General features: G+C 38.8%; 1 protein-coding gene across 6 annotated transcripts in view; it reads right to left on the reverse strand.

Annotated features, from left to right (window-relative positions):
- The window catches only part of MDM2 (MDM2 proto-oncogene, E3 ubiquitin protein ligase), a 43,331-nt gene extending 31,993 nt beyond the window's left edge, over positions 1-11,338 (reverse strand). For 2 of the 6 annotated variants that reach the window (XM_008585767.1, XM_008585765.1), the window contains exons 1-7: positions 11,280-11,338; positions 8,284-8,458; positions 7,462-7,546; positions 4,473-4,547; positions 2,004-2,137; positions 477-526; positions 60-80 (exon numbers count right to left, since the gene is read on the reverse strand). In XM_008585767.1, the coding sequence (XP_008583989.1) occupies positions 60-80; positions 477-526; positions 2,004-2,137; positions 4,473-4,547; positions 7,462-7,546; positions 8,284-8,458; positions 11,280-11,316 (577 nt within the window). In that variant the 5' untranslated portion in view covers positions 11,317-11,338. Of the gene's footprint in view, positions 1-59; positions 81-476; positions 527-2,003; positions 2,138-4,472; positions 4,548-7,461; positions 7,547-8,283; positions 8,603-11,279 lie in introns of those variants that run through there. The other 4 variants (XM_008585768.1, XM_008585766.1, XM_008585769.1 and 1 more) reach the window with 3 other exon arrangements.
- Positions 11,339-18,461: the final 7,123 nt, after the last annotated feature.

The raw sequence follows: 18,461 nt of genomic DNA on the forward strand, positions 1-18,461 counted from the left end.
GATGTGACTAAAAAATGACCAGTTAAGAACTGTAAGTAGAGAATTGAAATGCCACTTACCTACACAAAGTGGTAGTTTGTCTATTACGAAAACAAAAACAAAGACCCATATTTTCAAATGATCCTACCTAAGTACCTATACTACTTCACAAAGCCATGCAATACATTTTTCAAGGTTTGATCACACCTCTAAGCAGAAGCTTTTGAAATTATCTACCTTCCAAAAAAAATCCTAACTGTGATACCCCAGGGCTTAAAGTGATGTAACAGTATATCTAACTTTACAATAGAACCTTAGTATTATGGTTTTTAGCTCATACATATTTCTTCCTGCTAAATTTATCATATTTTTATTATAATTAATATATAATTAAGGCAACTTTTAACAAGAATCACAATTATAGAACATGTACGTATACAAAAATATCTTCAAAATGTTTTTATGGTATATGTTTATGGTGTTCAAAATTAACTTACCCTGTTGATTGACTACTACTAAGTTTCTGTAGATCATTGTATATATCTTCCTTGTAGGGAGAAAAAAAAAAAATCAAGAGATGTATATTTTAAAATAAAAATTTATTAAACTGAATTTAACCAGCCTTTTAAATGTGTATTTAATATAAACTACTACCATACACACTCAAAACCATATTTTAAATGACTGCCATTCAAATTATATCACAAGCAAACTTTTAGGCCCCCAAAAGGACAATAATTAGTAGCACAATAAATACATACAGTTACTTTAAATAATCACTGAGGTATCTCTAGGTGAAAGATTTCAATTCTCCATTTCCTAAAATGTGCTTTGTTTGGACTTTACCAACAGACCCCAAGGAATGGGTGTGCAAGCAGAGGCAGGTTAGAAAATTTTCAAAGAGGAAAAAAATTTCCTAGCTCTGTGCTTAGAAGCAAACTGCCTAAAAAAGTAGCAGCTTAGACAAAACCCACCACATAAAAACTTGATTATATCTTGACTTTCATCAATCTTGGACCAATCATCTAAAGGATTTTTTTTCTTGATCTTAAAATTTACCAAAAGATAAAGCAGTATTTATTCATTCAATAAATACAGACTGGGAACCTTTTATGTACCAGTAACTACTCTAGACACTCGGGAAAACTAAGAATGAAACAGAAATAGACCTCTGCCTTCATGGAGCTTATATCCCAATAGGAAGACAATTCATTTATCCCAGCATTCACTGACGTCATGGCACATTTTTCTTTTTGTTTTTAAACTAATGATTTTAGAGAATGTTTATCTGTCATAGATATCATTTCTAATTCTCAAAGTTAAGGGTAAAGTACCAATCCCAACTATCTGTTTTCACCCTTGGGAATGATGATACAGCAACTAAAACTCAGAAAAATCAGTATTCCTATTCACATCCTCTTTCATGTCAGTTATTACTCCAGTTTCTAATCTCACAACCTATTAGGATTCAAGTCAAAGTTAATTTTAAGACTATGCTTTCAATATCAGAAACACCTCTAAACATTATCAGAAGATTTAACTTCAAGTGTTACAAAATCACCCATAAAGTTATTTCTTAAATTTACAGTTAGATCTTATAACTCAAGGCCAAGTATAAAATAACAGGAATGGATATTAGAATTGGTTTGTCAATGAAAAAATGCTTACATAATGTTAAATTAAGAAGCAAGATGAAATTAAATATACTGTAGTCTGTTCACAAGTACATTAAAACACACATCTGCACATAATATAAAAATGACTGGTAAAAAACTAAAGTTTAGAGAGGTTAGGCCAATCTACCTACTCACACAGCTAGTGAATGACTGAGCTAGTTCTGAAAGACAGTTTTATAAGACTCCAGAGCTCAGGTTCTCAAACAATATGCTATAGATCTAAGAAATTAAATATCAGCATCCTTTACACATAATAATTTTCCTCCAACAAAAGTGAGTGAGAGGGCGGAGGTGAACTGAAATGTTTGCCCAGCTGGCTTTTCACAATGGACTAAACTAAGAATTTACCTGTGCTCTTTCACAGAGAAGCTTGGTACTCCAAACAAATCTCCTAGAAGATCATTTGAACAATATACAATATGTTGTTGCTTTTCATCATACAATCGTTTTGTCATAATATACTGGCCAAGATAAAATATAACCTGAAATAGAAATATGATTTCTCAGCACTAAAGAAAACTAAATGCTAGTTTCATTTACAATCAGTAATACCCCATTCATCTGAACAGGGTTAAACAACCAACAACTACATCTACAACCATGTAGAATAACCACCATTTTGTACTCTAAAAGAAGCTGCTTTTAAGCATTTTCCTTTGATTTGATGAAAATAGAACTGCTTTTATAATTTACTTAAATAAACCTTAAAATATGTTTTTTTGTTCTTGCAGACTTTATCTCTGCCCATATATCTAGGTACTAACACATCAGGGAAAAGGCAGCAAAATACAAAACCACTGACAGCAATAAAAAGTTGCAGTATCGGAAAAAAAAAAAATCAACTGAAGTATATGGCAATGACCTGGAGACATTTAGTAAATAAGTCATAAATACTTCATACCCCAATAGCCTCTAATATCATCACAGAGGAGAAAAACAAAAAAATGACCAATGATATCTACACAACAGTTTGGCAGAATTCAGTAAGTGAAATAAACCCTCAAAGATAGCAATATAATCTATACCATAATAAATAATCAAAATAGTGACCTTGAACCAATATAAAGTTAAATTTTATTCTATGTGCTCCATTAAGACAAAGAAGTAGGCAACACATTTTAAGATAGCCACATAAAACCTACTAATAATCACCTACATATGTATGGCATTTTACAGTTTATAATGTATTTTTTTACAAGTATCATCTCATCTTTCTGTTATTTCATAGAATTGTTATCACCATATTAGTAATAAAGAAACTGATCTCAGGTCTTCTGACTCTTACTCCAATGCTCTTTCTATTACCCCACACTAGCTTTCATCACTTTCTCAAGTGCCCCAGAATAAAGATCCCGTAACTGAAAACTGCTTCAGACAATATACACATTATACTCACATAGTTTAGCATAAGCATTGTAAGTGTTTATAATGGCTTTAATCAATTTTCTCATTTCTACTTACTGCTAAATTCATACTTTGTTTCCTTAACTGATTATATAACAATAATAAGGTCAATTCCAAGTTAACAGCCCTAAAAACACTGTTCAACTTGGCACTTCCCTGCAAGCATTCTCTATGGACTTAACTGGCTAAGCAAGCATTAGCCTTAAAAGAATATTCCTATGTGGCTATGGATTGGAGAGATGGCTGACAGGCAGTAAGAAAGGGAGAAGGAAGAGAACCTAGATTCCTTCTACCCAACATCCCTTAAGGAAGTTTATAAAAGTGTAGTTGCCAAGATCAATGGTTTGGATCCCCAAACCTGCCAGCTGCCAAAAAAAAAGTATAGTTGAAAATGAAAAGGGTCTGGAATCTCTTCGTGCCCCACTATCCCAATGTAAGAAAGAATTTTAGTATTTTAATAATCTGAGCCCCATAAACTAATGGGAGAGATGCGGAACGGGCACATTTCATTCACACTGAAATTTGGCTTAAGATGGCCCAATCTCTCACTGAAAATCATGCACAATTTTAAAGCTAGAGAACAATACATTGAATGTTATATCCATTAAATAGAACATATGTTCATGAATCAGCTCACCTCTATCCCAGAAAAGATCAGTATACTGTACTCATGTATCTCTAGTGCAGAAGTTCTTAACCTGGGATCCAGGGATGCCTAAGAAGTCCTTGGATAGAATTCAGGGGGTCCATTAATTTGGATGGGAAAAAAAACAAATTTCTATCTTTTTTCCACTAACTTCTAACAAATTTAGCTTTTCCTTCAATTACAAATGTAGGCAACAAATCACAACAGTATTAGCAGTACCTGTGATTTTGTCACCAATAAAAGCACAAGTGTTTTCATATTGTATTATGCTTATGCCAAAAATATCTTAAAATATCACATATTCCTCACTACACTGAAGTTACAGTTATTAGATCTGCTGATCAATGTATTTAATGTGTTAATAAAAAACAATATATATCACAAACTAGTTATTTAATAACTGTATTTTAATATGTTTCCTTTGTAATCCTATGTATTTTATTTCATGCACTTAAAAACATGATTTTGAGAAGGAGTTACCAGTCTGAAGAAGACTTTAACCAATCTGCCAAATGAGTTCACAGCACAGAAAGGCCAAGAATCCCTACAGGGCTTCCCTTTGTCTCTGAGTTCCTAGCTGAGAAATGAAACTCGAGTATCATTAGATTTTCAGCTCCAAAATATAGTCCAAATGACCACAAAACAATGTTGCTGTTATTGAAAAATCCTTCCAGATGGCTAATTTCTTTCCCAGTCTTGAAAACTATGTCTATATATAACTAGTAAGACAATTTATCTCTTTATCTCTTATACTTAGTTCAGCTTACCTCTTTCATAGTGTAAGTGTCTTTTTGTGCACCAACAGACTTTAACAACTTCAAAAGCAATGGCTTTGGTCTAACCTACAAAGAAAAAAGAGCTGCTATTATACTTCCAAAATGATTCCAGAACTATAAGCCCAGCAACAAATGTGTCCATAAAGTCCAATAAAGGCAGCAGACACTATGTTTAACAATTTCACAAGATTATACCTCAAAAAAGAAGTTATAATTTTTTACTAAATGTAAGCTGAATTCTACAGGCTGTCAAGGGATTTTGAAAAAAAATAGAGAGGATCTAATTATTATGCATATAATGAAATCATCAAGTATTAGTTGTGATCAAAAACAGTACCCAACACAAAACAGTGAAGACTATTCTTTTTCCTCCAGCTATTTCTATCATCTGTTTATAACCTTACAAAGTACCATACGTGGTTGAGATTCAATGAGCTTACTCTGTAAGCTAACTTAGAGAATCCAAGAGAAAAACAAAAAAATCTTTAGGGTGGGTCCTGTCACCACTCTTCTCTTTCTACAGATTAGGTTCCTGAAAGTCTAGAGAAGTTAAATAACTAACCCAAGCTGACAAAGGTTATTAAGAGCTGATCTGAGACTGTTAACTGCCATCCCTCAAGTACAATTCAGCATTTTTTTCCTACTATATCATGTTTTCTATTAGTTGGTCTACATTTCAAATATCTACTTGACAAACACTTGCTGAAGTTTTACTATGTACCAAAAAGTGCTAGGTACTGAAAAAAACAAAACAAAACAAAACAAACCTATGACCTATATTCAAAGAGCCTGCCAACTAGATGAACTAGATCAGGGGTCAATTTTTTTCTGTAAGGGTCAGACAGTAATTTTTTTTTTTTTTTTAAAGATGACCGGTAAGGGGATCTTAACCCTTGACTTGGTGTTGTCAGCACCACACTCTCCCAAGTGAGCCATGGGCCAGCCCTCAGACAGTAAATATTTTAAGCTTTTTGTGCCAGATGTTCTAACTCAAAAGCATAGATACTTTGTAAAGCAACGAGCATGACTGCATTCCAGAAAAATTTTATTTACAAAAACAGGCAGCTTGCCAAGTTTGGCCCATAGGCTATAGTTTGTCTGACCTGATCTAGAGGTTTTGCAAGGGATGTTGAGAAAATAATTGGCAAGGGGGTACAGAAATAATGTGCTTATGTTCTTTCTCCCTTGTTCCTGCTATATCAAAATGTGCAAAACTCAAGTATCAAATATTACAGCTTGCCATCTCCACAAACTGGTGCCTCTGTACCTCTCTTCAATATGTCCCTCTCCTGTGTCTAACTTTGAAATCTGACAGCATCCCCATTTGGAATCTAACTCTCAAAACCAGATTTTAAAAAACTGCCTATTTCCAGCTAATCAACAGAACAAATATTATTTAATAATTGAAAAACTTAAAATATACAATAAATGTAGAATTGAGTCATTAATTGTCCTCATCACACATTTTCTTACATTTAAGAAAAAAAAGATAAATTCCAGGTGAAGATCTAGATGTAAAAATTTAAAATACTATAAGAAAATACAGGAATATGTTTGCATAATTTGGGGATGGGAGAGTTCTTCCAAAGAATGATACAAAATTCAAAAACAAAAGTCAACAAATTTGACTTCATAAAAATGTTCTCAATGCAGAAAAGACAACATAAAGTTAAATTCAACATTTGTAAATAACAAAAGTTAAATACACTGAAACACAGAACTACTCAAATTAAGAAAAATGCAAAAAACCTAAAAGAAAAACAAATGAGACCAAGCAAATCACAGAAGCAGCAAGTAATTTAACAAATGAAAAGATGCCAAACCTTTCCAGAGACTTAGAAAATATAAATTTAAACAATGGCACAGTATCTTTTTCCAGAAAAATGGCCAAAAAACCCCACCAAAATAATAATAATAATTAAAGGTTACTAATATTCAGTGTAGCAGGAGTGAAAACTGTTACAATCTTTTGGTGAGCAGGTTACTAGTAGCAATCAAACATGTTTAATTTAGGATTCAGAAGTTCTACAAAATCTTTCTTACAGAAATATTTTCCAAGTTTTTTTCCAGCAGTTGGCCACTACCAGGATGCCAACCTTTGACCTTGGTGTTATCAGCACTTCACTCTTAGCAAGTGAACTAACCTGCCAGCCCTTTCTCACAGAAATAGTCACATAACACTTGTGTTGGGATGCACGTACAAAGCAGCACTATCTGTAATACTCAAAAACAGGAGGCAATTTTTATAAACCTATCAGTAAAGGCATAAATAATAAAAAAATCGCATACTCATGCTATGGAAAACTGTGCAGCCATTAAAAAGAATTCTGTATTGGATTGGATAAGGTATAGTAGAAAAAAAGAATTCTACATATTTTATTTATTGACAAAGATGCAAGTTGTAGAACACCTCTAATTTAATCCTGTTCTAGTAAAACAAACAGAATAACAGATTTAAATTCACATGTTAATATATATGTGGGTAATGGACATAGAAAAAAATCTAAAAGGAGACATGGAGGAAAGAGAGGACTGGAATTTTCCAGTTTTTACTTTACACATTTCTGTAATGCCTAAAAACTTTACAACAAGCATGAATTATTTTTGCGGTTTTTAGAAATCATTTAAAAAGTTAAATACTGAAAGGACAAAATAGGAAAAAAAATCGGTCACTTAACAAACATCAGAATCCACACTAAAGAATGTAATGGAACACATTTTTAAAACCTCGGTGGTAAAAGACTACGAAAATACTCATTCCTAGAGTTAACTTTTACTTCACACAGTTATGCCTGAGATAGCAGAATTTAAGGTAAGTACATACAATTTTATTCAAAGAGTCATTTTATAATTCAAGTCTGTGGAATTTAGTTGATCATCTCATAAAATAAGTTATTTTAAAAGTTCCACTTGATCAAAAAACAAATATAAAAAAATAAAAAATAAAAATAAAAGTTCCACTTGAAACATTGATACCAACCAGGGTCTCTTGTTCCGAAGCGGGGATCTGTGAGGTGGTTACAGCACCATCAGTAGACACAGACATGTTGGTATTGCACATTTGCCTACAAGTAGGGAAAAACACACACACACACACAATAAAAACTTGAAATAACAAAACATCTGTGAAAAAACAAAGTCATATATAAAAGAGATAAATAATGCCTCAAAATAACACCTTTATTAAAACTAAAGCTATCAGCAAGTCAGTTCTTACCCGATCAGTACAGAAAAACTGCTGTACGTCTGTGACCACAGGTATCTATCTCTCTCTAATCGCCAGTAAATACAGCAGAGAAAAGGCAAGGTTTAAATAGCCCCAGCGGGAGACAAGTCAGGACTTAGCTCCTTTTACTGCAGACTCGGAACGTGTCCGAACTTGACCAGCCCAAGAGGAAAAGCTGAGTCAACGTGCCCACAGGACCAGCCCAGTCTCGCCCAGACTCAGCGCCCAGTTCACACACGTAACCCAACAGACACCTGTAATCATCGAGGTCGGGAGGCGGGAGGGGGCCGATGACCCCAGGCCCCGCCGGCCCCTGCCCATGTGACCTCCGTCCAGAGCTCCCAGGGAGACCCCCGCCCCCTCCCGCTAGGAGCGCGGGCCCCAAACCCCGCCCTCCTCCGGGCACTACGACCTGGCCTCCTCCCAACAAAACCTCCACAGGGCCACGTGCCCCGCGCCCCCCGCCACGAATAGCACAAAGGCTGCGTGCTGAGAAGAAGCTGAAGACGAGAGCGAGCAAGGGGACCCAGGTCACAGCCCAGACCCAGAACTGAGCACTCGCTTCCGGACCGATACCTGTTCCTCACCAGGGGGTTTTCGCGGCTGGAATGGGGGGTGTCCCTCGAGGCTCCCCAGTTCCCTTCACGGGGCGCGCGGAAGCCCGACGCCCTGGGCCTCGGCGACCATTCCACTCTCGGGGCCCAGGCCACTGGGGCGTTCGAACACACTAGTCCGCAAAGGAAGGAGGCTCCTGGCAGTGAAAGCGGTAGGATACCGGTTAGAGGAGTTAGGACCGTGCCTCGGGATCGGCTTCATGCTCTATTTCCTTTCCAGTCACCCAGGGCCACGCAGGCCCCTAAAGGAACCGAGTCCCCCGAGATTCCGCGACGTGCGCCCCCTGCCGCCCATGGGGAGCGCGCCGGAAGCCGCGGCCCATCCGGGCGTTTGGGCGCGCACGCGCCCGGCCGCGCCGCCTCCGCCAATTGGGGACGGGGTGGGCCGCGCCGCCTCCGCCGGCGTGTGGGGGGGTGGGAGTTTCGCGGATGGGGAGGGGTCTCGGCCGCGAGCTCCCCAGGGTGCCCCGCGCGGCGCCCGGGCAGTCCTTCGGCGGTTGTGCTATTTTTGTATTTCGTGTGTTTACACCTCCCGACCGCGATGGAAACTGCGGGCGAGTGCGTCTCTAAGTCGCTGCTACCAGAAAGAAACCCAAATCGACAGCTGTGTGTTATATTAAGCCCACGCCGCCTGCCGCTGGAGTTTTATACAAATGAGTTATTTCAAGACTTGTTTTTTAAAAGGTTAAAAATAGCAGGTAACGTAGGCTTATACAGTGGTGCATACAGGTGTTCTTGCTGGAGGAATAAGACGGCGGTTACTGCGGGAGCTGGGAGGGCGGGGGTGGTGTAAAAGCGGTGACTTTTCCTTTTGGGCTTTTGGAATGTTTCGATTTGTTTATATAATCTATTCACGTATTACCATTAAAAATATATATTTAAATATTACGCGCTCAATTCTGAAGGACTCACCTACTTGCCCACATAGGTGTGGCAAACGTTTTTGATGCAGTCTCAGAAATGAACGAAGACATAAATAACTGAGTTGGCCCAACCCCAAAAGCACAGACGTAAAGAACAGCTTCTTCCCGGGCCAGGAAGTGATTAGGTCTTAAGGAACTGTTTTTAATGAAATTATTATTAAGGACCTTTTTAAATAAAATTATTATCCTTCCTTTCTCCCACTCCCCAGCCTAGGAAAAAGGAACCCTACTTAAACATAGTGGTCACTCAATTGATTTAATTTAATTGCCAACATTATTAACTTTAGGGATTAGGTGAGGCCTTTAAAAAACAAATCTCATCTTTATCAGATCAAATATAGTGAGGTTTCTGGTTGTCAGACTGGATGAAAGAAACTCTCACGCATAAAAAGGGCGCTTTTGTGAAATGACATGAATGGGTGAGCATGTGCTGTAAGAATTCAAAGACTGCTGGCCGTTTGGCTCAGTAGGTTAGAGGTGGTGCTGATAACATCAAGGTCCAGGCTTCCATCCCTGTACCAGCCAGCCGCCAAAACAAAAAACAGTCCCAAGACAGAATTGCTCCATGAATACTGGGGAAGTTCACAAAGGCCTTATAAAGGATCACTCATATTTTGTGCCTTTCAAGACACAAACGCAGAGACTATTACAGGCACGAGAAAATACTATCAGAAAAGTCCAGAAGCAGAAACACAAGAGGACTGTTTGAGAAACAGGAAATAAAAGTCAACAAAAAGTTTTAAGAACTTGGAGTTTTCTTTCTTTTTTTAAAAGATGACCGGTAAGGGGATCTTAACCCTTGACTTGATGTTGTCAGCACCACGCTCTCCCAAGTGAGCTAACTGGCAATCCCTATATAATCCGAGCCCGTGGCCTTGTTGTTATCAGTACCACACTCTCCCAAGGGAGCCACGGGCTGGCCCTAGAACTTGGAGTTTTCTTAAATGCCAAGGAACAAAATTTGGGCTTTAGACAGCATAGGCAGTGGGAAGATATTGGGAGCATATAAACAATGATTTGCTTGGAACTGTGTTGTAACAGGACCACCGAGAGCAGATTCAAGCTCAGAATAGTTGGGTCAGCCCCTTTCTTGGCTGACCTTCCCCCTTCTCACTGGCCCTGTGTTTTGAAAAATTCTCTTGGCAAAATTTATTAGAGCAGAAACAAAGGGCAAAACTAATAGGATTAGTCCCTTTCTAATAGAACCAGAAAAGAAGGGACAGAAATGAAAGAAGAATTCCCTGTACCAGCTGCAGGAAAAAAAAAAAAAAAAAGATGAAGGAAGAAGTGATAGGACTTAGCGTATTAGGAGGAGAGAAAGGATGAGGCAAGGATTCAATTTTTCTAGCACTTGGTTTTCAAAACTTACTGTGTGTACCAATCGCTACCCTAGGCCCCAGGTGGTGAACAAGATAGTCATACTCCTTGCCGTTAATGGAACCTAGCAGGATGGCTCAGTTTCCACCCAAAGAGAATGATGATATTACTGACACAAAAAAGTCTAGAGGGAATGAAAAGTTGGGTGGTTGTTAAGTTTTAGGTGATGCACCGTAGAATGGAGAGGTCAGTGGTAGAAAACATAAAACTGAAGATCAGGCTGGAGGCAGAGCTTGAAATAGCAAAGGAATGAGAGGAATAACCAGAAGGCCAACCAAACCAGGGCCATATAGTGGCGTCCCAAAAACCAGAGTCAAGTAATGATACTGTACTGAGTACTGCAGAAGTCAAAGGAAAAGGGGTGAGAAAACAAACTGGATTTGCTCACCCTAAAAGCAGTTTCTATTGTTAACATGAAGAAAAAAGTGCAGACCAGCTGCCGCATCTGCCTGCATTTCGTGTCAGTTTGCCCTTCATTGTGCTTACTTGAGGCTTTTCTGTGAGCAAACTTCTGCTTATTTTTAGGAGCACTGTTTGTTTTTTTTTTTTAAAAAGATGACCGGTAAGGTGATCTTCACCCTTGACTTGGTGTTATCAACACCACAGTCTACCAAGTGAGCCACAGGTTGGCCCTAGGAGCATTGTTTTTGATGCTCACCTTTGTTCCAAGAGATGGAGATATCTTGAATGTTCATATTCTTCGGGATATAAACTCTGCAAACGTATCCACAATAGACTTGTCCTGGCCCAAGGGCCATTTCATACTTGTATTTATTGATGACAACTGTAATCTTTAAAGCATAGTGAAAAATGACAAGATTTATTTCAGAAAGGGTGTTTAGAATGCTGTCTCACAATATTTGAGTTCATCTAAAATTACAGAAGTGGCTCAAATTCCATATGTCTTTACAAACATCTGGAACTGAATAGTGTTATTTAAAGAGCAAAGTCCCAGCAAATGGTGAATATGACTACAGGCTTTTTGTTTCTATTTTCAGAATAATATTTTCTATTCAAAAAATATTTTCTTAGTTGGTTAGAGCACGGTGTAATAACACCAAGGTCAAGGGTTTGGATCCTCATAGTGGCCAACCGTTAAAAAACAACTTTTTTCCTTTCTATTTTGTTTCTATTGTTAAAAAATTAATCAACTAACTTTTGCTTATTTTGACAAGTTTTAAATGTGCAGAAACATTTACAGAACAATTCATGTCCAATGTAACCACTGCCCAGAATTCACATTTGTCATTTTTGCTTCAAATATATTTGAAAAATGGAACATTACAAAAAAAGTTGAAATTCTCCTTTTATTCTTAATCCCATTCATCTCCCCTCCTTTGATGTAATCATAATGATCAGTTTGGTGCTTATCCACTAAGTCCATGTTTTATATGTTGACTGTAAATATATGAATCCATAAGCAATAAGGACAGTAGGCTGCCTACATCCAAGAGGAATTGCTGGGCCATAGAGTATTAAGCCTTATAATAACTTTCAATATCTAACAGTGTGAGGTCTCCTTATCTTTTTCAGTATTGTTTTGGCTCTTCTTGGATGTTACTTTTACAACACCGTGCTCTAACCAACTGGGCTAACTGGGCAGCCCTGTATGTTACTTTTAGAATCAGTTTGTCTAATTTTTTAAAAGAATCCTGTTGGGATTTTGATTTGAATTGCATTGGCCTGATAAATTAACTTGACATCTTTTCAGTATGGATTCTTCCCAGATAAGACTGTGACATATTGCTCCATTTTTTGGACATCCTTTAATAATCTTTTATCATTTTCTTCTTAAAGCTATTATATCTTTGGCTACTTTTTTCTTGAGGTGCTTTATAGCTTTTATTGCTATTTTAAGTTATATCTTTTTTCTATTTGGTTATTGCTGACATATGGGACAATTACTGATTTTCCTGATTTTTATATTTTGATCTTATAGCCAGCAACACTGCTGCATTTTTGTTTTATATATATACTTTTTTGGGGGGTGGCTATTAGTTTTTCAGTATATGCTCTTGGATTTTTTATGTAGATAATAATATCATTTGCAGAAACTGTCAACTTGTCTCTTCCTTTCTTTTATCTCATTTCATTTTTCTGGTAACCATTAAAAGAATTATTACTTTATGGAATAGTAGCAATGATAGTAAGTATCCTCATCTTATTATTGACTTTAATAAAAATGCTTTTAAAGTTTGATGTTTGCTGTAAGTTTTAGTTAGGTGTCCTTAATCACGTTATAAAAGTTTCCTTCTGTTGCTGGGTTTTTGAGGTTTTTAAAAATATGAATATGTGTTCAGTTTTATCTACTGCTTCTTTATGCATCCTGGAGATGACCATGTGGCTTTTCTCTTTTAATCTGTTAATGTGGTGAGATTATACTGACAAATTTTCTAATATTGACCATTTTTCTGTTGCTCAATCCTATTTGGTTACAGGTTTTTTTTGGTTTTGTTTTGTTTTTTTAAGGACACTGATGAATTTGTAACAGGAATAGTATAACAGGATGATATGGAGCATAATTAAGATCTGATCCTGCTCTTACAGGATACCACATATTTCAGAGATTTCAGTGGGAATATTGCCCTGTGGAGAACAGTTACTCAATTCTCTAAGGCTAAGTTTAAATAACGCCCAAACCTTGGCCTGAGATTCTGATTCCCATAGGGTCAATACAGGCTAAACTGGTTTGATAACTTTTATCATTGAGAGTGTTAAGGGAGGATCAGGAACAACAGAAGTCACCTTTTGGAAGAATGAGGCATTTATAATCTCCCACATGCCCTGACTAAGTCCAGGACTTGTGATCGTATCTTGTCTGAAAGTTGCAGAGCCACTCAGCTGGCAGAAGAGACGTAGTGAGGTTGAGCACATGGAAGGAGCTGATGGCCAATTGGTATTAATCAGAGAAGCTAGGACAACCAACAGAAAGGGACAGAAATGTCCCCCATCATCTAGTTGGGGTCGTTCATATAATGGAACCATGGTCATGTCCCACTAATAAAAGGGCAACAAACTTTCAAGGGTAAAAAAATGTTAAGAAATGTAATTTTCCTTTCCCCTTTCTTGCCACCCCAGTACCAGAGGACTAATGTAGTAGTTTCCTATTGCCATGTAACAAATTACCACAAATGTAGTGGCTTAAAGCCACACAAATTTATTAGCTCACCGTTCTGTATATCAGAAATTCAGGTGTTCTCCCCTGGTTTCTATGCTCCGGGTCTCACAAAGCAGAAGTCAAGGTGTTGGACAGCTTGGGCTCTTATCTGGAGGCTCTAGGGAAGAACCTGCTTTCCAGTTCATTCAGGTTGTTGGCCAAATTCAGTTCTTTGTGATTTTTTTTTTTAAGATGACCGGTAAGGGGATCTTAACCCTTGACTTAGTGTTGTCAGCACCACGCTCACCTAGTGAGCTAACCGGCCATCCCTATATAGGGATCCGAACCTGTGGCCTTGGTGTTATCAGCACCGCACTCTCCCAAGTGAGCCACAGGCTGACCCCAGTTCTTTGTGATTTTTGAGCTGTGCTCCCCTCTTCCTTGCTGACTGTCAGTGAGGACTGCTCTCAGCTTCTAAAGTCTTCCTGCCTTCCTTGGCACATGGTCCCCTCCATCTTCAAGCCAGCAACAGTGTGTTGAATGAATCCCCCTTGTGCTTCGAACCTCTGACTTACTCTTCTGCTACCAGCCAGGAAAAACTCTGACTGTAAAGGTTCATATGATTTGATGAAGCCAACCCAGACAATCTTTCTTTTGCCATGTAATGTAACATAACCATGGGAATAATATCTCATCATATTCACAGGTTCCACCCACACTCAAAGGGGAGGGGATTATACAAGGGCAAGGGTCATTGGGGTCATTCTTGGAATTCTGAGTACTTCAAGTAAAAACAGGGAAGAGGGAATCAGATGTGACAAGCAGCCCCATGCCCCATATCCCACACCCCAATCCCCAATTCCAGGTCATTAGAGCTACAAATCCAGTCTGCTCTAGTGAGAGAAGGAGGAAAGCTTTGAAACAAATATGAATTGGAGTTTCAAAATGGAGTCAGTCTTAATAACTGAAATGAGATTACTTTAATAACTAAAAAAGTTGAAAAATTATAGATTTGGATTGAGATGTCATTGACAGAGACTGCTTCCCAGTGAAAAAGGGTATTACATGGTCCATTCAACAAAACACATTTGATTTCAATAAAACGCCAATAAGAAACCCTTTATATTAAAAAATATATAAATGACCGGTACGGGGACTTGGTGTCAGCACCACACTCTCCCAAGTTAGCCAACTGGCCATCCCTATATAGGGATCCGAACCCCGTGGCCTTGTGTGTTATCAGCATCACACTCTCCTAAGTGAGCCACGGGCTGGCCCTTAAAAAAAAACCCTTTATATTGATTTTTTTTTTCCTTTTTGTCTTTTTTACTGACCAGCAACGGGATCGCAACCCTCAGTGTTGCGCCCGCACCGTGCTCAGCCAGTGAGCGGGAACCGGTCTCCACATGGGATCCGAACCCTCGGCGGGAGCGCCGCCGCGCTTCCCAAGCGGCGCACTCTCCAGTGCGCCACCAGGCTGACCCTATATTGATATTTTTAATTAGGACTTTTCTGGCTAGGTTTTTGAGATTGGTCTATGTTGTTCTTTCCTTATATACTCCTTGTTCAATAGTAGAGATAATAAACATACTGTGGAGTGGATAGTTGTTATTTCTTTTGGCTGCTTAGCCTCTGAACCTCTCTCTTGTGTTTGAAGAATTCTCTATGTGTATTGATGGGATATAGCCCATCATCCCCCCACTACTAAAGCAGAACTCCAGACACTTGCTTTCCCAAGCCTCCCTTGCAGATTGCTTATTACCTAGACTTAAAATTGGGAACTAGTGAGATATTAAAAGCCAAGGTCTTGGAAAATACCTACTTAGGTTGAGTGACTGAAGATAGTTGGAAGTTGCAGCATAGCAGCTCAGATTCTAGGGTGGTACAAGCCCTGGTGCTCAGTGTCCTGCAGAGGTCACGATGTCCTCACTGGGCTGCTTTGGGACACTATTTTGGCTGTGGTTCTGGCTGTGCTCAGTCTCCCCCATACCTGCCCATTTTCCAAGCTGCTCTTTCAGCCTTTCTAAAGATTCTTTTAGCCAATAGCCTTTTCACAGACTTTCCCCCCCTGAAATCGCACAAGGTTGGTGTTACGTGTCCCCTAAAATTCTTATTTTGAAGTTCTAACCCCCAGTGTCTCAGGATGTGACCTTATTTGGATTGTTACAGATGTAATTAGTTAATATGAAGTTATAATGCAGTAGGGTGGATCCCTATGTTATGTGACTGGTGTCCTTATAAAAAGGGGAAATTTCGACATAGAGACACACATATAGGGAGAATAGCATGTGCAGACTAGATTTATGTCCACAAACCAAAGAACTGCCAGAAGCTTGGAGAGAGACCTGAAACAAAGCCATCCCCAGCACCTTCAGAGCGACCATGACTCTGCCAACACTTCAGTTTCAGACCTGACTTCCAGAACCGTGAGACAATAAATTTTGTTCTGAGCTACCAAGTTTGTGGTACTTTGTTACAGCAGCCCTAGCAAAACTAATAGTTTGTGCTACTTACCACCAAGAATTGTGACTGATGGGATTTTGTATTGAGTGAATAATTATGACACAATCCAGAACCTAGCATATGGGTCAGCTTAGACAGAGATGGGTGTCTTAGAATGATAGGTCAGCATGGGCTTCAAATTAAAATCTTACAAAAGTAGTACTGCCTTTATAGGACTGTAGAGCATTGAGGTCTTCCCAAGGCAAGTCGTGGTGGTTGTTGCCATGCTCAGTGAGTGCATTGAGCTGGTCAGAGAATTACTGTCCTAGACGTCTGCAGTCTCTGCATGATCACTCCCTTTTACACTGTTGCTGCCTGCCGAGGTATGTGGAACTCTCTAACCACTACAACTGGCTCCAGATGTTTAGGCTGATTTTCAAAGTGGTTGAAAAGACAATGTTCCTTTTCCCTTCTGAAGAGCTGTCTCATAGGCATATGGATTTTTAATTTTTTCTACCATGGCTAGATCCAGCCAGCTAACCTCTGGCAGTCCCCCCATTAAGGTCCCCGTAACACTTGCTTTTAAAAAAAAGTCATGGTATTCTTTGTTTCTTTAATGTGAGCAACACTATCACTTACTCATAGGTTATGTCAGACATATAGGATCAAACTGTTACCTAGAACCCAAAATAGACAGCAGAAAGGCCAAGGAGCATGAATGAATGACTTCACAGTACATGCTCAGCTGAGTATAGCTTGGTAGAGCACTCATTGGCTAAGAGTCTTAGCAACATAGTATACTTACTCTAATTGGCTGAAGCAAACAGTACAGCTGCAATACCAACTCTGCTTGGGACCATAGCTGGCACAATAAATATTATGATTGTTATATAACTAGTGGGGTTGCCATTTAACACACTATAAACTCAGACAGGCAGATAGAAAAATAATGATTCTTATATAACTAGTGGGGTTGCCATTTAACACACTATAAACTCAGACAGGCAGATAGAAAAATAGCACTTTTCTGATAACACCACGTTTTGGGGTTTGATCCCTGTATACCCAGTCTCTCTTTTTTTTCCTGTTGGCTGGCCAGTGAGGGGATCCAAACCCTTGACCCTGATGTTATAACACCCTGCTCTAACCCACTGAGCTAACCGGCCAGCCCCCAGTCGCCTTTAAAGAGACATGTTCAGTCTTTAAGATTTCCCTCGCCCCCTGCTTTTCTCTCTAAGTCAGTCTCCTGCTATTGGAGGGAGGGGAGGAGTCCTCCTGGCCAGGTTCTGTTCTCTGTCAGTGCTGCTCACATCCACTGCTTTCTTGCCCGAGGTCTCTTGTCCACCTAGTTCTGATCCACATTCTGTTAGGCTGATGCTGCAGCCTGGAGGTTAAAGCCAGTCCTCAGTAATAGAGTCTGATCCTGTTTTGCTTGCTCTGTGTTGCCCCTTGGCTTTAGCACCTGCTCACTTCTTAGATTTTTGGGGCTCCCTTTAAATTTCTGTACAAAAGAAAGTATCTTTCTTGATTTCAAGTTATTCTCTCTTTCTCTATATGTGCATATATACAAGTTAAATTTATGTTTGTGTGTGTGTGTACAATCGTCCCCCAAATCCTTTGATTTTTAAAATTTTTACTTGATATTTATTTGTTTAAAGGGAATATGCATATTTCATATACATCAGCTATTAACTAGAAAAATGACAAGTAATACCTGTTAAATAAAAATTATAAGAGGTCATTGTTTTGGACTAAGCTCCTGCACTGGGCCCCAATAGACCAGACTGAAAATCAAAACGAGTCACTTGTGCTGAGGTTCCACATTACTAAACTAAAAAAGTTGTTATCCTGCTTTCCAAGTCATAAACTGAAAATTGCTCTAGCATCAGCAACTGAAGTCAGCATAATTCCCATGGCCCTGAGAGGTCAGGTATATGGTGATAGTCACATCCTCCACATCCTGGAACATTGTTAAACAGTCTACCTTAGGCCTAGGGTCCAAATATGGTGTCGGCTCATAGAGCTATAAATTAACCTAAAGAATGTTGAAATGAACATGCGACCTTTACTTATGGATTTAACAACTGTTCAAAGAACAAGATATAACCATTAACCAATCACTGACTCATGGCATGGTAGGCAACCAATGTAAAGCCCGATTAAGGGGGTTGTTCCCTCTCCTCCCCTTTTGCCTCCCCTTTTCGTGTTTATAAAAATGCTGAAGCTCTGTTTGTACCTCGGAGCACTTCCCAACATAACTTGATGGTGTTTTTCTGGGCTGCGGTCACTCATATTGGCTCA

The sequence above is a fragment of the Galeopterus variegatus genome, unplaced genomic scaffold, assembly GCF_000696425.1.
Source record: "Galeopterus variegatus unplaced genomic scaffold, G_variegatus-3.0.2 Scaffold3704, whole genome shotgun sequence".
Lineage (NCBI taxonomy): Eukaryota > Metazoa > Chordata > Mammalia > Dermoptera > Cynocephalidae > Galeopterus > Galeopterus variegatus.